A 16394-nucleotide genomic window follows, 5' to 3' on the forward strand; every position below is an offset into this window, starting at 1 on the left:
AAAAGCCTACACTCGAGTGGATAAGCGCTCCGTTCAGCACCACACTGTCGATGTGAGAGAGACTTGCTTCTGTACGATGATGAGTGCTGCGAAGCCGTAGTTGAGAAATTCGATCGCGCCTTGGAGTTGGGAATCTTGAATCTGGAAGAACGCTCGCTGTTCCCAAGTGCATCGCTGTTGCCGTCCGAGCGTGCGTACGCAGGAACGGCCGGCGATGTCGCGGAACATGAGGGGCGCACGCACACGCACGTGATGACACGTGTCACGCGGGCGACCAGGCCACCTTCTGGCTTACCGTATAGAGCGCGAACGTGCTTTCCGTACCGTTTGAATACCTCACCTTTTGCAAATCGCGAATGACCTCGTCAATCTGTGAATAATATAAGTTGAACTTGGTTCAGACTCTTGCAAATCAGACACTTGACTCGAGTGCGGCATCGTGATGTTTCATGACTCCACTTTCCAAACTCGGAGGTGCCAGGCTTGCATCAAGTGCAAGCTCGGACTTACTCACTGCAGAACTACACCAACATCAGTCATGGCGGCATAGTGAAAAGACGGAATGTGCATTCATCAGGTTCGGAAAATTGGAGTCCGGTGACGTAGATACAAGACAAGAAGTGCGCGGTAGCCAGCTCAATGGGCCTGCGACCATCAGATAGAGGGCAGATCAAGCTCATGCAGCAGCAGCTGGAGCGACTGGAACGTACTCTGCAGGGATGCCCACAATGCCTGCCACAGCGGCGGAGCTCAAGGTGACGAGGATACCAGTGAGCAAAGCGCTGGGGCACAACTTGACGATGGTGGCTGATCGAGTGGGCGCAATGGCAGACAAGATGCCGACGTTGATACCAAGAGAGCCGATGTTGCCGAATCCACAGAGAGCGAATTGGGCAATCAGGTAGGCTCTTGGGCTCAATCGCGTCTCTGGGTTTGGCATGACGGTGTTCTGGAGAGTGTCGTACGCGACGAACTGGAGAGACGAAGGAGAGTGCTGGGTCAGCAAGTGGAGCAATCACACTAGACACTGACACGACGTGCCCACCTCGTTCGCGATAACCTTGACTGCAATGAGCTTGGAGACTGCAAGCGTCTCGTGACCAGGGACACCCAACAAGAATGTCAGCGGCCAGAGCAGGTAGCCAAAGATGAGTTCAAGCTTGAGTGGGTTGTCGTCAGGGATGTACCAGCTGCGACCGATGTAGGTCAGCAAACCGTTGACGGTGTAGAGCAGACTGACGATGGCCAACACGTTGGCAAAGATGAGCGCAGCGACGCGCACACCGAACCAGGCGCCTTTGGAGAGGGAGTGGAAGACATCGTTGGCGCGGTCCACTTCATCTTCCTGGGCAGAGACTTGGATCTTGCCGGCCGTGTACGAGTGTTGCGTCTCGGGGTAGCGCAACTTGGAGGCGGCGATAGCTGCTGGGATCGACATGACACTGGAAGTCACCAAAACCGTGCCATTGACTCCGATAGAGATGTACGCTGCCAGCACTGAGCCAGCAATGGTCGCGAAACCGGAAACCAGCACTTGGTGGAACTCGGATCGAGTGAAGCTCTTGACGAATGGCCGAGTCAGAACGACATTCTCTCCTTGACCAATGAATGGCGATGCGACTGCGACGATTGCTTCAGCACCGCTGATGCCGAAGACCTTGTAGAAGAACTGCGCGGGCACGAAGTAACGAGCCAGATCAGAATGAGGACGAGCGCGCTTCGTGTTTGCGGAACGTTCAACTTCAGACTCACCCAAGCAGCCTTCTTGATAAGCCAAGGAAGGACGCCAATATAGAATAGCACAATGCACAAGGCAACGAAGAATGCGATGGAGGACAGCACATTTGTGAAGAAGTAGCCGTTCTCGACGAAGTCTCTCCAAAACTGCGCGACAGGACAGTATTTGAAAGTGGTTTGTTAGGGCGGGAACATGAGTTTTCCACGATCTCGAAGGCGACTCACGAATGCAGCTCCTCCATTGACACCTTGCGCAAGCAGATCAGCGGCAGCAGTGGCGATCCAAGAGAAGAGGGACAGACCAGCTCCAGTGCGGAAAACGAACAGAGCAATGATGAACTGCAGACCCATTCCAAGAATCGTAGTCCTGGCTTGAACGGCACCGTAATTGGATGAAAAAGCAAAGATGATGGCGTAGATGAGGCAGTAGCCGACAAGCGAAATGGTTCGTTGACCCAGAGAGCTGCCCTGCTCGATGGGCAGCCCGTAGGTAGAACCAAACACCAACACCGCCAAGGACAGCCAGCCAACGGCGAGCTTGCCCTTGTAGGGGATGCGGGACCAGGGCTTTTCGGCGGCCGTTGTCCAGACTGCAGAGATGACCCGAACGATTGGCCTTTGCGGAATGTAGCGCGACTTGTGCATCAGGATAAGAAGGATGAAGAACCAACTAAAGATGGTAGCTACGATCCATCGATGCCTGACTCTTTCGTTGATGATGGATGGGATCCACCAACCCAGCTGAAAGCACCGAACCGCAAGCTCATCAGCTCTTGTGTCCGACTGCCCATCGCTCGTGCCTGCAGCTGCTTTTGCAAACTTACAAGAAGAGCAATGAGACCAAAATCTCGGACGATCACGGCACCCCTGGAATGCAACAGCATCTTGAGCTGTGCAATGGGCCCGTCGCTCTTCTTCTCGTCCTCATCCAAGTCATGCTCTCTGTCGTAGAGCGCTTTAGCTTCCAGGTCATGCGGAGCTGTGGGATCGCTCTTGTGAGAAGCAGACTCTGTCGAGTAGGGCTGCTGCTTTTGATCCTCAATGTCGTGCGAATGGCGAGGAGAGATGCGATCCTTGGTCGCGTCCGACGCCTGTGTCGTGAAGTCAGGGATGATCGGTGAGCTATTGGGTACTGTTGGCAGAAGTCAGGACTGCTGACGCCAAGGACAACTTACCAAAGGCGCCGGCTTGTCGTCATTCCACTTGGGCAATTCAGAGGCCATGTTGAAAGGCCTGTGTAGGTGGCACCGGGGGAGGGCGGGGGAAGGGTGAGGAAAGCGGGCAGGGGGGTTGTTGAAGCCAATGGGAGCGAGGAACAAGGGTGTCTGAAGAGCTCGCGTGAGCAGGTGTGAAGCTTTTGAAGGAGAGCGTGGCCGCTGTTGCGCGCGCTCAGATGTCAGGAACAGCCCTTATCGCGCCAAAGCCGAGACTGAAGAAGCGAGTCTGCTCGAGAAGAGTGACGAGGAGGGCTGGAGTGTACTACTTGCTGTAGCGCCATACATGCAAGCCGGCGTGGGGTTCAGAAGAAGTTTGGCTCAAATTTTGAGCCACTCATTAATAAGGCTGCTGCTGCTGCTGGGATGGGCACCACTGATAGGCAGCGTTAGGGACATGCAGCTTGCAGCTTGCAGCTTAATTGCCACAGGACAAGCCCAGCTGTCCTGAGCCTGTATCGGAGCTGGTCGAGCATGGCGAAAGTGCCGAGGCACACATGCAGGTCACATCAAGTCCAGTCCATCACGGCGACTGTGGATGGGTAGGTGCATGCACAAGAGCTGTGTCTGCTTTCGCAGCAAGCTCACGGTGAGGTCGGCATTCGAGCAATCTTTTGAGCCGATTTCGCTGCGAAGGAAAGCATAGATACTCTAGCTGCTGTAAGCAGACATGGGCTCTGCTGGAGGCTTGGGCGGAAGGCAAGTCGTGAGTGTTCGTGTCCTCTTCAGCCCCATCATGCATGATCTTCGCACCGGGCTAACCCCCGCGGTCGCTCGGCCAACCCGCCAGCCCGCTGGCGCGTGTCGCGTGCGCGGTCACACGTACGCGCACGCGCGAGCGGCTCGCTGCGCCACAAGAACTCACACTGGGATGCCGAGGCGACATCACGCCGGTGAGGCAGGAGTGTGCGCCCATATAGATATAGCGAGCAGCATACGATTTCGCTTTCAAAAGCTTGCAAAGAGCGCTGTCAATCAAGAATCCCACGCGCATACTGAGTGGTGGTTTAGTAGCTGCAGGAGTAGGAGTAGGGGTAGAGGTAGAGGTAAGAAGAGTGCCAGTGTCGGCGGTGTCGTGGCTTGGCCCCTTGCAGCTCTGTTCGGGAGCCAATCATTGCTGATTGTCCGCCTCGATTCATCAATTTTGAGGCCTCCCTCGGCTATGCTGATGTTAGCGCTCGCTCGTTCCTGAATGAAAGTGCGAGTCGACTTGCAAGCTTCTGCATCACTGTGACTCCATATACGCGCTTGCAGACGAGTTTCCGGCAACCGCGCGTGCATGGCGCTCCGCCAACCGCAAGTCAGGCCTCATGCAGACCTCGTTCAAGCGATAAGGAATTCTTGCCACACTCTTGACTCGCAGATGGTGTTCCTGCGCTGCTATTAATGATGCAGCTCGATCGCGATTGATGGTCAGACACCTGAATAGCAGCGATCTGACTTGCCATCCGGTCCGAGTATTGCGACGCTCAATTCACGATTGGCTGCGAGAGGTCTCACCGCGGTGAAGATCTTTGGTCGCGTCGTCGCGTCCAGCTGGCTTGTGACAATGCCTGCAACAGTCACGAGTTCGAGTGTCTGAGTATAGTGCTATGGACGCGCATGCTCAACCAGTCACGAGTCCAAGCGGGACCGCCAAACTTGACTCCGCTTATCTCTTCAAGCATCAGCCATGTACACATAATACGCAGCAAAGACACGCAGCGCCGAGGATCGTCATACCGACATGAACGCGATGTTGCCCCTCAGCACGTCGCAGCGTAACCATCATGAATTGGCGCATCGGGGCTATCTCCGCGGCCTCCGGTACGATAAGCAAAAGTATCACGTGACATTCTCAACAGCGGCGCGCGTCACGTAAAAGAAGTTGCGACGAGCCATCTCATTATTGAGGTCCGTCTGACACGATGCTGTTTGGTCTTGCACCGAGCACCAAGCAGTCACCTCCTCACATGACCCACAGGCTTGTCTCAAGCTGATCCTCGCTTCGTTGCTGCACTACGCACGCTCGCTTCTGGTGCTACTCCAAAGTGTGCAGTGGATCTAGCTCTCAAACGCGTCCGTGAGGCTACTGGCTCACTTCATCGCTCACGCTACCTTCTTACGAATCTGGCTAACTCCAAACCCCATGTGCTTCACTCGGAATCAGCTCGACATTTCGTCTTCGTTGTATTGCCAGAGGCCGCGCTTCCCTTCAGAAGACCAAGTCGTCTCTCAAACGCATTGCTTTGAGTGTCTCAGCCCCTCTCTCTTCCTTCCTTGCCTCTCAGCTGGGTCTGTCACGCGGTCAGAATCATTGCTTCTGTACTGCAGAAGCAATAGCTGCGCAAGTGCTTCGCATCAGCCGCTTTGCATCATCTCTCACACGTCGCACCTCTACCAGAGAGTGTGCTCTCTGCCCTGCCTCTCCTTCGACCGATTCCGCAGCTGCCTGAACTGTTCTGTGGAACACGCTCACGAATTCCTAGACCCTGCAGTCTCACTCTACTGCACGCGTCTCTGAGTGCCAAGCACAGACGAGGCCGCTTACTCTGACCACGCTTGGAGCAGGGTTGCGAGCTGAGCTGCTCTGGCTTTCTGCGCGCTCAAAATCGCTTCCGGCCTCGCCATCTAGCCATCTCTGCTCATCTCGTTGCCCTTCGACCTACTCTGCAGCGAGTCACCTCTTTCCTTCTTCTGTCCATAGCATGGAAGAGCAAGAATTCGTCAGTGCGGAGCGCGGTGCCGAAGCTAGTGCAGCCCAGGGAAGCGCCGGGAGTACCAATGACGCTCAGGAGGAGCCAGTGTCAACACGCATTGGGCAAGCGCGCGCCACTCAGGATACATCAGGACCTGCTCAGATCACCCTGCCCGAAGTCGGCATCGGGGACTCAACACAGCCAAGTGCGCAGATTGACGGGGCTGTCGGCCAAGAGCGACCATCAAATGGCCCGCAAGATAGTTTGAAGAGGGCAGCGGAAGCGAATGAAGGACGGCAAGCTTCAGATGGGAGCTCAGAGGAGGCTGCGAAGCGACCTCGGACAGAGGCCAATTCTCTCCTGTCAGGTGTGACGGACGCGCAGAGATATTCTGCTGATCGCCTTGCTACTCAGCTTGACAACCAGTCCATGGCCTCATTGGCGTTGCCAGGTGAACAATCTGAAACCGAGGTCGACTTGCTAACGCCAGGGGCCGTAGCACTTCAGGACAAACCTCTCCCGATCGTTGCTGAGCAGGAAGAGCGTACCAAAGCACAGAGCGACTCCGTGCTCCGAGGAAGCCAGGCTGCCTCTACCTGTAAGCAACATGAGCACTTGGAACTGGAGACATCAAGCCCGGCACGCCCCAATACTACAGAAGCCGTCGCCGAGGAGAGCACGGCTTCTTCGAATGCCAGTGCGGCTGGTCCGCAGAATGTTGTGCAGGCACCGCGCTTGGCGGATGACGATGCCAAACATGCGGAGAGCATGCACGAGATTGCGGCGAGCCAAGAAGATCATCACGAAGAGAGAAAGATTACCGACGAGCAGCAAGGTCGTCCAACTGTGGTCGCCCCGAACTCTGCTTCCGACAGCCCGCCGTCGGCAAATGTCAAAGCAGGAAATCAGAGTGCGGATTCTGCAGGCGAGAGTTCATCTGGACTCATCGAGGCCCCACCGCGCACTTCCTTGTCCCCTTCTTCGAAGACGGAGATTCCAGCAGACGCAGCCGCACGTCTCGCAGCATTTCGCAAAAAGTGGATCGAGCCCCAAGACCCAGCTCCATCAACCTCAGTCTCTACGTCGGAAGCGGGACTCGCGCGAATGCTGGGCATTCAAGCCCGCACTCCTCGACCTTTTGCCGGGCCGGCAGCTTCGTCTTCGTCAGGCTTGCCACAAAAACCACCTCTCGCCACTACAACAGCTACGCTGCCCATGAAGCCGGGCGTGGTCATCAGACCTCCGAAGCCTCAACAATACCCCTTCAATCCACCTAGCCGCCAGAGACCTGGTCAGCACCGAAGTGCCTCGACAGGCAGCAGCATCAGCGGAGGAGGCAACGCTCAACCGCCGCCTGGTCCGCCTCCAAGACCTCCAGCGCGTGCTAGTGGGCCGCCAGGCCCTCCTCCGCCTCTCCCACCTGCGCGTCCCGTGAAGGCACCGGGACCACCGCCAACCCTATCGCAAGGTCACGGTGCTGAGTACGTGCCGACAAGGTTCCCCACCGCCCTTCCGTCAGTACCTGCAAATCCTGTTCGTCCGGTGACGAGACCGGAACCGCCCAATTCAGCTTTGCGAGTACCGCAGTGGGAGACGGTGAGCACCTTATCCATGCTGCACCAGAAGGCAGGAATGCATGCAGCTCGTGCCGCGTTCTCGCCAGAGAATGACTCACAAGGGCTTTCGGGAGCATTGCACCAGGGAGATATGAACGACGCCAGGCAAGCAGTCATGGACTCTCGCAGCTTGGCCGCGAAGGCGACTATACGATTGTGAGTCTTTTGGACAGTTGGATCTGGACCGCCCAGGGCTGCCTGCTCGCTCTTGTACTGTTGATGAACTTGGCTCCTCCTTCCAGAGATCCCACAGTAAAGCATTCTTCGTGCTCGGCTTGTCAAACGCCCTTGCTCGCCGGTCTGACCGCAACGGTCCGAATTCTGACATCGGGACCTCATGGCCGAGTCATCAAGACCGAGTGCAGCACTTGCGGGTACAGCTTTGATATCCCTGCCCCACCTCTAGGAGGCCAAGGAGATAATGCAAGCCACGAGGGTAGTGTGTACACTCAAAGACCGACCCGGGAGCACGATTTCCCTGAAGGTTTGCGACGAGGTTGGGACATGCAAGATCCAAATCAGCAGCATTCCATGCCTGCAAATCAAGCTTCGGGCCGGTACACGGGATTGTCGAGTACCGGTCCTGGTTTGGCAAACGGACAGGGTTCCATCGAGCGTCCGTTACAACCTCAAGAGCAGGGTCACACAAGTCGTGCGGGCACGAACCATACTTATTCGCCTTTCCAGGCGCCGGGTCAGCAACACAACGAAGACACATACCGCAATATTCATCGCCCTCATCAACCATTGCAAGGTTATCACAACCCACCTTCGTCTGCTCAGTCTCCCATTCTGCCGCGCGAAAGCGCTGGATACGACCCACACGCAGCCATTCCACTCAACTCAGACTCTGGACCGCACGCATTCTACGGTCAGCCGCACACCACAGCTTACACGAGCCACGAGGTTGGTCCAAACCCAGCAATGCATCAAAATCAGCCATGGCATGGCTTCCATGGTGGTCACGGCCACAGCGGGACTCTCGCACCTCCAGGAGCAGGCTCGTGGGGTCACACACAAACTTCCACGCCGAGCCTTGGTGCAGATCGAATCAACCCAGCCGACTTTTCTCACTCTGACCAAATTCACGTGACTTCATTTCCCGGCGGAAATGCCGCGCCCTCATCAAGCTTCTCTCAACCTCAGCAGTACGCCAACCAGACCAGCTACTCAACCCTCCCACAGCAAGCTCCCCCGGGCACTGTTCCCAAGCGATTTGATTATACAGCATACACTCGACCCGAAAAATGATAAGATATTGATTGCCAAGCGTGGTGCGAGTATGTTGTGCCCGCAGAACGTGCTCGAGGAGCCGAGCTCTTCGTCGTCAGCGCTCCAGTAGCTCCACGTCGTCCTCGTTCATGCCCAGAGGCATCTTTTGTCGCTCGTACAATCGTTGTGCCAGACCAACTGCCCCGCCAAATTCGCTATGAGCGGCAGCGCCAGCTTGCTCGCCGTGTTCGATTTCCAACGTTGACACTGGCTCAGATTCGTCCCCTCTGCCAAACGCAACCGAGGGTGCTCGCTTGTAGCGAGCATCAGTCACCGAAGCTGGATCTGCAGCAGCATCAGCGACACCTTGGTGCGGCAAATGTCGAGCAGCTTGTGCGCGATAGGTCTCTGGCTCAGGCGTGGGCGTGGGCGTCCATTCGCTAGGCGTGGACCTGAACAGTGCGGCGTTTCTCGAACTAGAAGCCGGTCTGCTCGCACTCCGCATAGAGTCGATGCCATCAGCAAAAGGTGCGGGCGAGGCGGAGGGTGTCCGGCCATTGTTGCGCGTAAATCTTCTCGTGCCGTTCGGCGCATCATTTCTTCCCGGTCCCGGAGTGACGCTGACGCTACGACGCCCCGTGCTCTCGCGCACAGGCTGGGCAGCTAGTTGCGGAGCTGGTGCCGTGGGAGCAGCTTTGAAGAGCGAGGGATAGGCGCGTTTTTGCGCAGCTGTGGATTCCAGCACCACCACGAGAGTCTTTTCGAATCTGGAGAAAGAGAGCGAGAAGAGTCAATAGCGGTGGAAGTTTCGATTGTGTTCGCATAGACTCACATCCGGAAGCCTCTGTATGATACTGTGAGGCGTGGCTTTTTATCTTCCTCCTCGTCTTCTTCTGCCCTTTGGTTACGCGCTCCAACTGGCTGCGACGCATCACCTTGCGGAGTCGAAAATCCCCACTCGTCAGTGTAGGAGTTGTCTGGCTGAAATTCCGGTTCTGCGTCAGGGTCTGGCTTGATTCGAACATCCTGCAACGCATCGTGCGTAACGTCTTCGCGCGGTTCGGCACGCCTGCGCTTGCTTGGTATGGGTGGGGGAGCCATAGACCCAATCACCGGACCTGTCAGGGCTGCGCCACCGAGGGCTGCCGCAGACTGATTGTTCATTGGCCCAGGGATTGGCATCGAGGGTCCACCATGCGCACCACGGACCTCCGCTTCGTCCCCACGTCTTCGGCGCTGCAAATGTGGGAACGTCAAACGCTTGTTCTGAATGCAAAAAGATTACAGCGGGGCAAGGAGATGAGCACAAGGAACCCTCCTGCCTTCACCGAACGCCATGCCTTCCTTCCTTGCCAAGACTCACCTTGAGCAGAACAGCATGTCTATTGCCACCGCCGACCCCGCTTGCAGCAGCCCTCTGGAAGTAGAAAGCCATGCGAAAGTCTGGATGCTCGAAGATGTCCACCGTCTCCTTTCCACTCCACGCGCCAAGAGTGTTACCGTCCAGCTTGACGTCGTAAGCCGCAGCACCGGCAAGTATGTTTGTGCTTTTGGTGCTTCCCACACTTTCTCGAAGTAGCTTCTCCATCAAAACTTCTTTGAGATGCGCCAGCGCGATGGCAAGGATCGTCTCCCCGCGCGACTCGCCACCCTCAGCATCTGTTCCTCCATCTGACTCCTCATCGGAATCTAGACCTTCACCTTGCCCCTGATGAGAGTTCATCCATCTGACATCCCGCGCATCCAAGAACAGAGACATTAGCAGTACCATATATGGCGAGATGCGAAGGTAGTAGCTCTGTCTGGTCGAATACTCGTCTCGTGAGGTGCGAGGCCCTCCAGTGGCTGCACTGGATGCTGACTGCATGGCGACAGAATGTGAAGCTCGTCAGAGCTGGCTCTAAGCACCGTTCACTCATTCGCGCATCGATTCAAGCCTTCGGAGCGAAAATTTGTGGGCTTTCATGATGGGAAATGAAGTCGGTGGTTGGGACGAAGGAGGCCTTCCTCTCGCTCACCATCGTGAACGAGCCCGCGAGGGAGGGGGGGAGTTGATGCGCACGCGCCGCCCAGCTGAGTCGCGGAGACTGTTGTGACTGGACATACAGTCAGCATGCGGTCGCGTGCCCCTCCACTTGCTCACGCGCGACACACACTCGTGACTTGAGTGACGCTCTTCGCGCGTCGCATGTCCGGCGCAGCAGGCACATGATGTATGTATGATTCAATCACAATCCATCTCAATTTTTGAATGGTGACTTTGGAGACGCGGAATTCAAGTTGCAAGGCAACGGTATGTACAATTTTTCACGGCCAAGCTTGGAAGCTGTGTGTAGCCTCTGTGACTGTGATTGTCAGCTAGCCGCTGACATGGCTGAAGTGATGAGAGAAGGGAACGTGTAGTTGCTCGGCAGAGATATCTTGACCGGTGACTGTTAGGAAGCAGATGCAGATGACAGGCGAAGCATGTACCGATGGACCTTGACTAGCGAAAATTTGAATTCTGCGCGACAAGGAGGAGTGGCAGAGGCTCGATCTTACAGAGTTACCTCTGCACTACCCTATGACCTCTGCGAAGATGAAGCAAGGCCCGCTCGGACGGGACTAGCAGGTAGCGAGCCGCCTGCTGATCTGATGGAAGCAGGCGAGACTGGTGTCAAACGAGATTTCACGGGGCTTGCAGCGAGTGATTCGCTATCTGGGAGCGGCGTGTTGAGGCCAGAAACGTTGTCCGTTGCAGCCCCGCCGGTGCTCGTCGCGGAGAGGCTCGGAGTCGTGCTTCCACGCCGACTCGCAGCACGACTTGCGCTTCTGCTTTCCCGTCGCTTTTCCCGCATATGCATAGCCTCGAGCGCTCTGAGCTCAAGGTCCCAAGGCGTTTCGCGCTTGCGAATCTCTACAATCTCAGGCTGCTCCGCAGCCCGAGAATTACCGTCATTGCGTCCTTGCCTCGAGCCTGGGCGAGACCTGCCTGCTGAGCGCAGACTTTGCCGCCGAGACTGCCATTCCTGCAGACTTCCATCGTACAGCGGTGAATTGACCAGGATCGGCGAGGCGTACGAGGATACGTCATCTTTCGCCACGATGCGTGCACACGCAGGCGTAGCTCTTGGAGGTGGCTCGCTGGCACGGTCTTCTCGTAGTGCATTGAGACGCGAAGAAGATCCCTTTCTGGTGACTGCTGACTCGGCAGCCTGCGCGAGGGACGCAGCTTGATGTGGTATTAAGGCTGACAGCTCTGTGGTCGGTAAGGAAGTGTTCACTGTCGCTCTGCGCCTGTGAGAGACCTTGCGAGGTGTGACGGCTTCGTCTACACGATCCACACGGCTGCTTGGCCGACGATTGTCCTTATTGCCCTCCTCATCGTAGGGTCTTCGGGGTTGCAAAGCGCGGCCCACTCGACCCAAAATTTTGCTAAGGCTGCTGAGACGTCGATGCTGCTTGCTCGAAGGAGAGGCCTCCTCATCGTCGGTCTCACGTGCGTGTTCTGAGTCCGAGTCGCCCGGCAATATGCCCAGAACCTCAGCGCTTGACGGTCGGGAAGGGCCTTTCCACAAGACACGATGGTTGCCGGAGGGCGTGCGTTGTCGTGCTTCTTCCACATCCTGTTCTACCTCTTCCTCTGAGCTGTACACCGGATCTGCCAAGTGGCTGAGCCTTTCATGTTCATTTGTACCATGTTCGCCACGTAGCGCTGCTTCGGCTCGAGGATGCATCGGGTCTATCTGGCCTGAAAGAGCAAGGTCATCGCCAGGGCCTTTAGGCTGATCAGGAACGCCTGAGGTCGCTGTATCCGTTCCCATAGCTGTAGCACGAGTCGGGCTAACGGTAAGAGGCATTCCTGCATACGAATTGAACGTCTGAACAGCAGTCACACCCGCGCGAGCCTGATTGTCGAGAGAACTTTCATCGCCAACATTGGAAGAGACGCTATGATCGTCGTCCTCTTCAGACTCCGACCGAACGAGAATCAAGGTGCCAGGGTAAAAGGCACGTGGCGGTGCCGGCATTCGGTCAACTGCAGTGGCCTCCATGGGCAAGTTGATCGCTTCCGCCGGTAACCGTCCACCGAACGGACCGTTCGGATGAATGGGAGCGTAGACGTCGCGGTCAGTCAGCGATCGCTCTGGCTTTGCTCTAGCAGATCCACGTGAGCGCGGGCGACGAAGGGAAAAGATGCTCTTTGTCGGTGAGGCAGCGCTTGGCCCAGACTCGGTGTCTGGCCTCACAGCTGGAACTTTGCGCTTTCCATGAATCTCTTCAGGCTCGTGAGAATCGGAATTTGCAAGCCGGACAAAAGTGCCTCTGGCGACCGCCTCGCTCTCTGGAGCGCCGGGTGCTGTTCTGGGTCGCCGATGGTTGCCCGCACCGCCCCTTCCAGTAGAAGCTGCTGGCGTAGGTGCGTTGCTATCCTTTTCACCCCTTTGATGCCTCCAGCCTCCGCCAAGGGCTATCTGACCTCCGAGACCATGAATGGGTCGTAGCCGCCCTGCAGGAGCCTTTGCATTGGCTATGCGCACGCTCGGCGAGAAAGATATGCGGCGACTGCCGTTGGAGGTGACACTGCGGATACTGTTTGCTCTCGAGTGCGTCGGAGATGGCGACGTGTCTGTTTCCCGAGCGGTAGGGACCGATAACGACTCGCTACGCATGACGTGAGCGATGCCAGGATGTACTGATGCGCCCGAAGCGCTCCAAGAATGCTTGGGCGCTGGTCGCGCTGAAGTTTCGGAGGCCTAAAGGGGATCGATCGGAGACCATCTGAGCATCGGAGGCCGTGCGCATAGAGTTCAGTTGCAAAACTCACTATTAATTTCCAACCATCCAAACTGGCGCGCGGCGTCTGCAACACCTCCGTCATCTCCTCCTCTGGAGGAGTAGGGGCTGTTTTCCCGACAGGCAGGCTGTGCATGATCTCAGCTGGTTCGTCGTGAACAAAATCTGGCGCCCGCACAAAGGGCGCCGATGGCCCCTCCACGCTGGACTGAGACGACGTCACGGAAGCAATCGAGACTGTTGAGCTTGAGCGCTGACTGGCCGGGCCGCTCTCTGGCACTCGCAGCCACGCCCTCGAGTCGAAATCGGTGCCCGCCTGCGTCTCGCGCGAGGGCGGCGCTGAGGAGCGTTGAAGCGCTTGAACGCAGTGGGAAGCATCCCTAGATAGCTTCGGAAGATTGTGGAGACTACTGCGCTGTGCCAACAACAGGTTTCTTGAATTTGACGCTCGAGCGCTGTCATCTCTGGTGCCAGTGCGGAGAACATCGGTGGTACCTGAATTGTCCGCGTGAAGCGCATTTGGCAAGTTTGCCGCGATGTTCGCCTCCGACGCGGCGTGATCCACGGAGTCGCTCGCGGATGTGGAAGGTGACGTCTTGGGCCTTCTTTTGGCAGCAGCCCCACCGCGGGCACTAGGGATCGGCGTGGAAGCAGAGGGGCTGCCATGTGAGTGGGAAGCTTTCGTTGAGCCAGAGTGGCGCGGCGTCTCGAAGCGAAATGCCGGCGAGGCCAAAGGCGGTGTCGCGATACTGCTACTATCCGCGCTGGGTGTGTCGGTACCCAACGCGGGTGGATGCAAGAGGTCTTCTGGCCGTGTGGCGGGCACATCAATCTGGAGAAACTTGCGCGCTTCCACGCGCGGTCCGTCTGCTTGACCCGAGGAGCTGTGTGAGTACGAAGAGGAGACTGGTGGACACGCGTCTTCAGCGTTCAGCTTCAATGGTGGTGCAGGCGCTCGACCCCCGCCAGTGTTCTGACCTGACCCCTCCCGTGCCATGCCTCGAAGGACTCGCACATCATGTGAGACGGACCCATCTTCACCTGTCCCTACGGGGGTTGGGAGTGGGGGAGCGGCTTCTATTGATTGTTGTGACTGCGAGAAAGACGACCTCTTCGCTTTGGTTGGCGTGCGCAGGCGTGCCAGGAAGGGCATGTCCAAAGCCGTTGGGTACTTGGCTTGAGGAAGCTAGGAGCTGGTGCGCCCAATTTCTGATGCTTCACGCCCAGTGCTCAGGCGACCTCAGTGTGGAGAAGATGTTTGCAGAGCTAAGCGCCTTTTTGGTGCACTCGATGGAGTTATGTGGATGTGAGGTGTCGAACGATACATGACCAGGTGTTCGTGATGAGTGAGATAGCTACTTGATGCTCATCAGACTTTGAGATAGGCCGCCGGAGACGCAAACGATCAAATTTGGATGCAGGGCACCTGGAAAGGGTTGCGGGGTGCAGACAGCTGAAGCGACTAGCCTCGCCCAGGTACGTGAATGCTGTGCTCCACCGCGTACCTTGCAGTCACGAGCGGGTGTCCGTCCTCTGCGTCCTGCCCATGAGCTCCGATTGAACTCACACTTGAGCAGTCACAGCGGAGCAAGACGCACATATTGATGTCGCCTGACTCCCGTACCGGCTTCGCTGGCATGTCGGGACGGTAACGAAAACAGCAACACTTCTGCGGCGGAGATTACTCATGACCATATCAAAATACCAAAAATGGCGATAAAAGGGCGGCGTTCAGCAACGTACAGCGCCGATCGTCGGACATCGACTGCCGCGCAAGTGCCATGAAAGGGCGGTGCTGGTGCGGCGCATGCACAATGAGGCCAATCAAATCCAAGAGAATGAGTGCGCACGACGCGGTTGCGCAGTCACCCAGTCACTATTTGTGGGCGTTGCTGCACGGCGTTTCAGGTCGGGATGATGGGCGAACGAATTGAATACTTATTGCGGCTTGCTGCTGGGTCGATCGAAAACGACTTTGCGCCGCGCGTTGTGTGAGATGTGAAAGATACTGGGCCCATGCATGCGCGAACGGAGAGGCACATACGCGGCCGGAGCCTGGCGCGAACTCGTCAGAACTTGCTTGTGCGCAAAGCTAGGGAAGATTACGCTGCAGCCAAAATGCTTGGCGCAGCTCTCACACATATCCATGCATCAGCTGCTGTGCTCGTGCATGACTGCTGGGACGCAAAGCGCTCATTCACGATTGCATGAGTATTTTGGGCCCCACCCTCATGCTGTTGCAAGCTAGGCCAGGCACACGCCCAGTGTCTTGCCGAAACACTCACCCGAACTGCTGTCAAAATGTAAATCTAAGATCAATCGAGCCCTCGCGTTACATCGTGATCCATGCACGCGATGACCTGTTCTCAATTGGTGTCCTGCAGCTGCTGCTGGAACACCTTACTCCTCACGACTCTCACAATGAAATTCTGCTGCTGCAACGCAGAGTGGCATACGCGTACGACGACCCTTCAGCATCGAAGTGAAATTGCCATAGAGCTTTCCACCTCATCCCCGCTGCTGGAAATGGCCATGACAGGCGGACAGCAAAGGCTGACAGCGTGCATGCAAGGCGTGGTCCTCACATTCCAAGAGACCGCAAGCGCGTGCATGCTGCTGCTGCGATATGCTGGCTGATGCGAGTCGAATCTCTTCAGAAGTCTTGGCAAGGCGCTAAACGTGAAATCGACCGCCCTTCAACCCCCTGCGCGCGGGGGCACCACTTCCCCGACTGGCCGGCACACCAGAGAAGAATCACGAGAGTCGCAAATCAAATTCCATCACGAAACGACCATCACGTGAGGAAGCTGGTCAACACTCACGATTACAAAAAGTTTTAATAAGTCTTCTTTCGCGAATCTCGGATTTAGCTCTTCCCATCGTGTTGCCTCCCATTGACCGTACTCACAAGACAGAAAGATCTATACACACTGCTCTCGCGGTGCTCATGGCAAATCATGCATTCACAGGTTCCTCGTCATGATAAAGCAGCGCTTGACGTTTGCAGCGGACTGAAACTCATGTGACTTGCGGGTGAGCGAGCATCTCAGCGCCTTGCCTATTCGTCATTTACATCATGGGCACGCATGGTCATGCGAACAAGATGAGCGAGCACATCGTGCTTCAATCACATGAATGTTGTTGTGTGCGTCTATGCAGCC

General features: G+C 56.6%; 4 protein-coding genes across 4 annotated transcripts; 1 reads left to right on the forward strand and 3 right to left on the reverse strand.

The window, feature by feature from the left end:
* Positions 1 to 555: 555 nt before the first annotated feature.
* IE81DRAFT_320199 (hypothetical protein) lies at positions 556 to 3244 on the reverse strand. Its single transcript, XM_025512948.1, has 6 exons — positions 2913 to 3244; positions 2562 to 2828; positions 1963 to 2478; positions 1753 to 1884; positions 1046 to 1669; positions 556 to 973 (listed from the first exon to the last, which is right to left on the reverse strand). The coding sequence occupies exons 1-6, from the start codon at positions 2958 to 2960 to the stop codon at positions 677 to 679; spliced, it is 1884 nt and encodes a 627-aa protein (XP_025372598.1). The 5' UTR covers positions 2961 to 3244; the 3' UTR covers positions 556 to 676.
* Positions 3245 to 5546: 2302 nt separating this feature from the next.
* On the forward strand, positions 5547 to 7535 carry IE81DRAFT_191081 (hypothetical protein). Its single transcript, XM_025510794.1, has one exon. It carries the CDS (start codon positions 5639 to 5641, stop codon positions 7403 to 7405), a length of 1767 nt encoding a protein of 588 aa, XP_025372599.1. The 5' UTR covers positions 5547 to 5638; the 3' UTR covers positions 7406 to 7535.
* A 1588-nt stretch (positions 7536 to 9123) lies between these two features.
* On the reverse strand, positions 9124 to 10498 carry IE81DRAFT_191084 (hypothetical protein). Its single transcript, XM_025510795.1, has 2 exons — positions 9821 to 10498; positions 9124 to 9723 (listed from the first exon to the last, which is right to left on the reverse strand). The coding sequence occupies exons 1-2, from the start codon at positions 10322 to 10324 to the stop codon at positions 9286 to 9288; spliced, it is 942 nt and encodes a 313-aa protein (XP_025372600.1). The 5' UTR covers positions 10325 to 10498; the 3' UTR covers positions 9124 to 9285.
* A 420-nt stretch (positions 10499 to 10918) lies between these two features.
* IE81DRAFT_191123 (hypothetical protein) lies at positions 10919 to 14540 on the reverse strand. The gene is made up of 2 exons (XM_025510796.1): positions 13265 to 14540; positions 10919 to 13193 (listed from the first exon to the last, which is right to left on the reverse strand). The coding sequence occupies exons 1-2, from the start codon at positions 14384 to 14386 to the stop codon at positions 11019 to 11021; spliced, it is 3297 nt and encodes a 1098-aa protein (XP_025372601.1). The 5' UTR covers positions 14387 to 14540; the 3' UTR covers positions 10919 to 11018.
* Positions 14541 to 16394: the final 1854 nt, after the last annotated feature.

This window comes from Ceraceosorus guamensis (assembly GCF_003144195.1).
Source record: "Ceraceosorus guamensis strain MCA 4658 unplaced genomic scaffold IE81scaffold_5, whole genome shotgun sequence".
NCBI lineage: Eukaryota > Fungi > Basidiomycota > Exobasidiomycetes > Ceraceosorales > Ceraceosoraceae > Ceraceosorus > Ceraceosorus guamensis.

Bases quoted from the DNA above. Each gene is read 5' to 3' on its own strand.
- IE81DRAFT_191123 (XM_025510796.1), bottom strand. From the start codon at position 14,386: ATGCCCTTCCTGGCACGCCTGCGCACGCCAACCAAAGCGAAGAGGTCG. The intron at 13,194-13,264 runs GTGAGTTTTGCA...GATCCCCTTTAG, and splicing joins TGGATGGTTGGAAATTAATA to GCCTCCGAAACTTCAGCGCG.
- IE81DRAFT_320199 (XM_025512948.1), bottom strand. From the start codon at position 2,960: ATGGCCTCTGAATTGCCCAAGTGGAATGACGACAAGCCGGCGCCTTTG. The intron at 2,479-2,561 runs GTAAGTTTGCAA...CGGTGCTTTCAG, and splicing joins TTGGTCTCATTGCTCTTCTT to CTGGGTTGGTGGATCCCATC. The intron at 1,885-1,962 runs GTGAGTCGCCTT...CCTGTCGCGCAG, and splicing joins TCAATGGAGGAGCTGCATTC to TTTTGGAGAGACTTCGTCGA.
- IE81DRAFT_191081 (XM_025510794.1), top strand. From the start codon at position 5,639: ATGGAAGAGCAAGAATTCGTCAGTGCGGAGCGCGGTGCCGAAGCTAGT.
- IE81DRAFT_191084 (XM_025510795.1), bottom strand. From the start codon at position 10,324: ATGCAGTCAGCATCCAGTGCAGCCACTGGAGGGCCTCGCACCTCACGA. The intron at 9,724-9,820 runs GTGAGTCTTGGC...TTTTGCATTCAG, and splicing joins GACATGCTGTTCTGCTCAAG to AACAAGCGTTTGACGTTCCC.